The sequence below is a fragment of the Melospiza georgiana genome, chromosome 33 (assembly GCF_028018845.1).
Source record: "Melospiza georgiana isolate bMelGeo1 chromosome 33, bMelGeo1.pri, whole genome shotgun sequence".
NCBI classification, from domain to species: Eukaryota; Metazoa; Chordata; class Aves; order Passeriformes; family Passerellidae; genus Melospiza; species Melospiza georgiana.
The window spans coordinates 1,042,143-1,048,522 of NC_080462.1; the positions used below are offsets into that span (position 1 = coordinate 1,042,143).

Below are 6,380 nucleotides of genomic sequence, written 5' to 3' on the forward strand. Positions count from 1 at the left end.
GTGGCATCTCCCCGTGCCGGTGCTGGTACCGGTGGCTGCTGTCCCGGTAACGGCGGGGGGCAGCCGGTACCGGTACCGGGGCGGTGCCAGCTCGGCCGGGGTTTGGCAGGGAGCCGGATTGGGCCGGAGCCGCCGGTGCCAGGGGCGGTGCCAATGGATGCCAGGCGTGCCGGTACCAGGGATGCTGTTACCGGGGATGCTGAGCAGCGTTGGTCCCGGTGCCGGTGGTTATTCACGGTACCGGCTCGGTGTCGGGCTGGGAGGGATACCGAGGAGTTGCCAGCGATACCGGTGCCGGTGGATGTTGGCGGTACCGGCGGTGCCGGACCGGGGCGCGGCCGCTGGTGCCGGTCCCGGTGCCGCTGGGCATTCACCCGGCTCGGTGCCGGTCTCTACGGCCGTGCCGGTGCCGGTGGGCGCCGGTGCCGGCCGCCAAGGGTTAATGGCAGTCGGTGAAGTTGCCGGGCGGCGGCGCGGCGGGATTGGCCCGAAGTTGTCGGGGCGGGCCGGGCCGGGCCGAGCCCCGCCGGGCCGCCCCGCCCGCGGCCCCCCGCCGCCCCCCGCCGCCGGCGGAGCCATGCGCCCCGCGCCGCTGCTCGGGCTCCTGCTCTGGGCGCCGCTGCTCTGGGCGCCGCCGGTGCGCGGCTTCCGCCACGGCGTCCACTGGAACGGCAGCAACCCCAGGTACCGCCGCCGCCCCCGCCGGCCCCGCCGCCTTTGTACGCCCCGGGCCCGCCGGGCCCCGCCGAGCCCCGGGCCCCGCGCCCGCGCCGCCGCCACGGGACGGGACGGGACGGGACGGGACGGGAGGGGCGGCGGGCGGTGGGCTCCGGGGGGGCGGGGCTGCTGGCCACCGGGCCACCGGGCGGGACCGAGGCGGGGAGCGCCTCCCGGTGGGACCGAGCCCCCGCGCATCCCCGAGAGCGGCGAGCCCGCAGGTAATGCCGAGCGGCCCCCGGTGCGCCGAGCCCCGGTGGCACCGAGGCACCGGGCAGCCCCGGCTGTTGTGGAGCGGGTGAGAGCCCCCGGGGGTGCTGAGCTCTGAGCAGCACCGGGCACCGCCGGTGGTACCGAGCCCCGGGCAGTGCAGAGCCGGTGAGCGCCCCAGCTGGTACAGACTCCCCGAGCCCTGAGCACCCCCGGTGACACCGAGCCACTGGGCATCCCTGGGTGCCACCGGGCAGCGAGCACACATGGGTGGTGCTTAGCCCCGGGCACTGCCGGTGGCACTGAGCCCCGGTGGCATTGGTGTCTCAGTGAGCTCTGAGTGTTCCCTCACCAGTGGGCACTCCTGGTGGGCACACCAAGCCCTTGGTGGCACCGAGCTGGTGGGCAGTCCTGGTGCTGCCAGTCTGCCAGTGGTACCCACCTGTGCTGAGCCTGAACGCCCTTGGTGGCACTGAACTCTGGGCATCGTCTGGTGGCATCAGGCTGGTGGGTGGCACTCCTGGCACTGTGGGTTTCCATGGTGGGTGCCACCCCAGCCCACACCCTGCCATTGCTGCTAACTGGGAGCTTGGCTGTCACCAGCAGGCCAGGGTCTGGCTCCATCCCTCTTCCCAACCTCCTCCATTTTAGGAATTTCCCAGCTCGGGGCTTCTCAGGGAGCAGGAGGCAGGGTCAGGATGCTGGGGCCTCCTCCCCATGGAGGTCCTGGGCTCTGGGCCTGCTGCCCTGGGCCATGCTGGCACATGATGGGCAGGGCTGGGCGTGCAGACGCTGCAGATGGGAGAGGTGAGACCCCACCAGCCCTGGGTGCCCCGGGAAGGGGGGCTCTGTGCGCCCTGTCCCCCTGCCCTGGCCCTGCCCAGGCCCGTCCCAACCAGCGTCACCCGTGGGATGCTCTGAGTCAGCAGGAGCCTGCGCTCCATCCTGCCCTCGGGGAGCCCCCAGCCTGAGTGGGGTGTCAGGGGTTCAATGCCCCCTTTGCCAGCGCTGCCATCCCGGTGATGAACATTCTGGACTCTGCCAGAGCTGTCTGTGAACATTGGGCTGCACTGGGGCCAGCGTGGGGGCTGAGGTCTCCCTCACTTTTCCATCCCCAGTCCTAGACTCTCAGCGCCACGCGTGTTCACACACATGTGCACGTTCACGTGTGTGCCCACACGTGTGTGCCTGCACAGCTGCTCCACCCCTCCTTGGCCGCGCTTGCCATCAGCCCAACCCTCATCTCCGAGCATCCCCAGCGCTGCCCCCGTGCCCTGCCCCGGCTGCCACCCCCCGCCAGCCCCGCAGCGTCCCTCCGCACGCTGCCCCAGCGCCGTGTCATGTCCGATCAGCGGCCGGCCGGCTGCCTGGGGCGAGGGGCTTTGTGCCCGGCCAGCGTGGCTGCACAAACCCCCCCGAGCCCATTCAGCTCCAGCGGCCTGCGGCTAATCCGAGCTGATGCCTGGCCGTGTCCGCTCGGGGTTTTTTTTGGGGGGGAAAAGCCCAGCTCAGGGCACCCTTCCCAAGGGACCCCCCTCAGCTTCTCCTGCCCGGCAGGTTCCTGCGGGACGACTACTCCATCCAGGTGGCCATCAATGACTACCTGGACATCTACTGCCCGCACTACGAGGGGGCCGTGCCCGCCGGCCGGGCTGAGACCTTCACGCTCTTCATGGTGGATCGGGAGGGTTATCGCGGCTGCTACGAGAGCCCCGGCGCCTTCAAGCGCTGGGAGTGCAACCGGCCCCGAGCGCCCTTCGGGCCCGTCCGATTCTCCGAGAAAATCCAGCGTTTCACGCCCTTCTCACTCGGCTTCGAGTTCCAGCCGGGGGAGACTTACTACTACATCTGTGAGTCCCCTGGGGGCTGCGCTGGGGTCAGGGGGGCTTGGGTGGAGCTCCCCAGGGTTGGGGGTCACCAGGATCCCCATGGAACTGAGTTTAGGGCGAGTGGGGGGTCAGGGTACAGCCAGGATGTCACTGAGGTTGAGGGGAACACGGGGGCTCTGGATGATGCCAGGGCTGAGGTGCAGGGGGCTGTGGGTGTCCCGAGGGTGGGGGTACAAGGGGATGGGGTGCAGGGGGTGTCTGGATGGGCTGGGGTGGGGGATTCATGGAGGTGTGGGGTGCAGGGGGTGTCTGGATGGGCTGGGGTGGGGATTCATGGAGGTGTGGGGTGTAGAGGGGTTCTGGATGCCCATGGAGGGGGCAAAAGGGGATCAGGCTGCATGGGTGGGGTCTGGATGTCCTGGGGTCAGGGATATGTGCAGGGTGGGCTCTGGGTGTCCCTGGTTTGGGGTGTCCCCGGTTCGGGGTGCAGGGGGGGCTCTGGGTGTCCCTGGTTCGGGGTGTTCCCGGTTCAGGGTGTCCCCGGTTCGGGGTGTCCCCGGGGTGCAGGGGGGGCTCTGGGTGTCCCCGGTTCGGGGTGACCCCGTTTCGGAGTGCAGGGTGGGCTCTGGGTGTCCCCAGTTCGGGGTGCCCTGGTTCGGGGTGTCCCCGGTTCGGGGTGCAGGGTACGCTCTGGGTGTCCCCGGTTCGGGGTGTCCCCGTTTCGGGGTGTCCCCGGTTCGGGTGTCCCCGGTTCGGGGTGCAAGGGGGACTCTGGGTGTCCCCGGTTCGGGGTGTTCCCGGTTCGGGGTGTCACCGTTTCGGGGTGCAGGGTGGGGGGACTCTGCGCGCTCCGGGGTGGGGGCACGGGGGGTCGGGGTGTCTCCGGTTCGGGGTGCAGGGTGCGCTCTGGGTGTCCCCGGCTCGGGGTGTCCCTGTTTCGGGGTGTCCCTGTTTCAAGGTGTCCCCGGTTCGGGGTGTTCCCGGTTCGGGGTGCAGAGTGGGCTCTGGGTGTCCCCGTTTTGGGGTGTTCCCGGTTCGGGGTGTTCCCGGTTCGGGGTGCATGGGGGCTCTGGGTGTCCCTGGTTCGGGGTGTTCCCGGTTCGGGTGTCCCCGGTTCGGGGTGCAGGGGGGGCTCTGGGTGTCCCCGGTTCGGGGTGTCCCTGTTTCAAGGTGTCTCCGGTTCGGGGTGTCCCCGGTTCGGGGTGTCCCTGTTTCAAGGTGTCTCCGGTTCGGGGTGTCCCCGGTTCGGGGTGCAGGGTGCACTCTGGGTGTCCCCGGCTCGGGGTGTCCCTGTTTCAAGGTGTCCCCGGTTCGGGTGTCCCCAAGGTGCAGGGTGGGTTCTGGGTGTCCCCAGTTCGGGTTGTCCCCGGTTCGGGGTGCAGGGTGCGCTCTGGGTGTCCCCGGCTCGGGGTGTCCCCGGTTCGGGTGTCCCCGGTTCGGGGTGCAGGGGGGGCTCTGGGTGTCCTTGTTTCGGGGTGTCCCCAGTTCGGGGTGTCCCCGGTTCGGGTGTCCCCGGTTCGGGGTGCAGGGTGCGCTCTGGGTGTCCCCGGCTCGGGGTGTCCCTGTTTCAAGGTGTCCCCGGCTCGGGGTGTCCCTGTTTCAAGGTGTTCCCCGTTCGGGTGTCCCCGGTTCGGGGTGCAGGGTGGGTTCTGGGTGTCCCCGGTTCGGGGTGTCCCCGGTTCGGGTGTCCCCGGTTCGGGGTGCAGGGTGCGCTCTGGGTGTCCCCGGTTCGGGGTGTCCCTGGTTCGGGGTGTTCCCGGTTCGGGTGTCCCCGGTTCGGGGTGCAGGGGGGGTTCTGGGTGTTCCCGTTTCGGGGTGTTCCCGGTTCGGGGTGTCACCGTTTCGGGGTGCAGGGTGGGGGGACTCTGCGCGCTCCGGGGTGGGGGCACGAGGGGTCCGGGTGTCTCCGGTTCGGGGTCCGGGGGGCTCCGCGCGCTCCGGGGTGGGGGCGCGCTCCCCTCGTTCCGCCGGGAGGGGGCGCCCCCGGCCCGCGCCGAGCCGCCGTCGGGGGGTCCCGGGGGGGCCGCACCGGAGCCGGTGCCCGCTGACCCCCCCTGCCCAGCCGTGCCCAGCCCCGAGAGCGCCGGGCGATGCCTGAAGCTGCGAGTCACCGTCTGCTGCCGAGGCACCAGTGAGTCCGGACCCCCCCAAAACTCGGGGGGGCTCCACCGCTCCCCACTGGGCGACACCGGAGCCTCCCCGTGACCCACGGGAGCCGCTCCCTGACCACCGCGGGGTTTGTTTCAGCGCCAGAGCCGGTGACGGAGGTGCCGAATTCGCAGCCCCGAGGGCGCGGGGGCCCCGAAGGTACGGGGGTACGGGGGGCGGGGTTGGGAGGTCGGGAACCGGCTCGTCCTGACCCCTGCTTGTGCCCCGGCAGATGTGGCTCCTGCCCGGGGCACCGCGGTGCCATGGCAGCCCTGCAGCCCTTGCCTGACTCTCGTGCTCCTGGCCCTGCTCTGGATCTGACCCCGGCGCTGCCCCTGCCGGGGGGATGGGCTCCTCTGCCCCCAAGGCCGCTTCCAGACTCTTCCTCCCAGCCAAACCCCCGAGCCCGTGGGGCAGCCCCAGGCCATGACCCGCCTGCTGGACCTCCGCAAAGCCGAGCTGGGGCCGGGAGCTCCGCGCTGGAAGGTGAGGGGCAGCGGGGGTTCTGGGCCGCTGGGGGAGCACCGGAGCGCTGCCCTGGAGCATCCCCGCACGGGCTCTCTCCCTGCCAGGGCCATCGCATCGCCGCACGCCGGGATTGCCGAGAGTCCCCCCGCGCTGGGATTGCCACATCCCGGCGCTGCCCCACCGGCCACCGGCTCGGCGCTGGGGTCCCCTCAGCGAACGCCTGCTCTGCCCCACGGCCACCACCTCATGTCGTGCCTTTCCCCACGGACCCCCTCCCCTGGGGCCCCGGGACCCCCGAGCCCGGAGCGGGGCAGCAGCTCCGATGGCGGCGTCGGCCGCTCCGCCGTGTCCTCCTGCGGCGAGGACACGCTGATCTGTCTTCTGGGAAGACGCCTTCCTCCGTGCCCTCGGTTTGGTTTTAACCCTTGGTAGTGACTGAGCAATACAATATTTGCAAGATCGCTGCGCCCCGCCTGTGCCCCTGCCCGTGCCCCCCAACCCTGCGGGGGTGCCAGGGTGTCCCCTCCAGGGTGTCCCCTCCAGGGTGTCCCCTCCAGGGTGTCCCTGCCCCTCGCTCCCTGCGCAGCCCTCACGGCCTTAATTGCAGCAGTTTGGTATTGAGTCGTCAGCTCCCGTCACCGGAGAGCTTTAATTACAGACTGGTAATTAACCCCTGGTGGTGGCATGAGCGCTGGGGCAGGGGGTGAGGGGCAGTGGTCTTGGGGGTCACTCACCCAAAGCCCCCAGCCAGCACCCCGGTTCCTTTGGCCACCTTTGGGTGTGGTTGGGGTGCCCCCAGCTCTCTGTCCGTCTCTCCATCTGCCGTGCACCCCATAAGATGCCCAAAATGGGGGGGTTTTGGGGAGCTGCAGGCTTTCCCCCTTCCCGAGTGGAAGGGGGATCAGTGGGGCCTCATCCCGTGGCACAACCGGGTCAGAACCACGGCTCTGCCACCTGCCCCAGCCTTGCCAATTGGCAGGAGCCTTCCCTGATGCTCTCAGTCCCCCA

The 6,380-nt window shown here is 70.6% G+C and overlaps 1 protein-coding gene across 1 annotated transcript; it reads left to right on the forward strand.

Annotated features, from left to right (window-relative positions):
- Window positions 1-577: 577 nt before the first annotated feature.
- Window positions 578-5,769, forward strand: EFNA4 (ephrin A4). Its single transcript, XM_058042636.1, has 6 exons — window positions 578-684; window positions 2,485-2,777; window positions 4,819-4,887; window positions 5,004-5,063; window positions 5,137-5,390; window positions 5,477-5,769. The coding sequence occupies exons 1-5, from the start codon at window positions 578-580 to the stop codon at window positions 5,223-5,225; spliced, it is 618 nt and encodes a 205-aa protein (XP_057898619.1). The 3' UTR covers window positions 5,226-5,390; window positions 5,477-5,769.
- Window positions 5,770-6,380: the final 611 nt, after the last annotated feature.

Coding starts and splice junctions, on each gene's coding strand:
- EFNA4 (XM_058042636.1), top strand. CDS start 578: ATGCGCCCCGCGCCGCTGCTCGGGCTCCTGCTCTGGGCGCCGCTGCTC. Junction 2,778..4,818: donor GGAGACTTACTACTACATCT/GTGAGTCCCCTG, acceptor CCCCCTGCCCAG/CCGTGCCCAGCCCCGAGAGC. Junction 5,064..5,136: donor AGGGCGCGGGGGCCCCGAAG/GTACGGGGGTAC, acceptor GTGCCCCGGCAG/ATGTGGCTCCTGCCCGGGGC.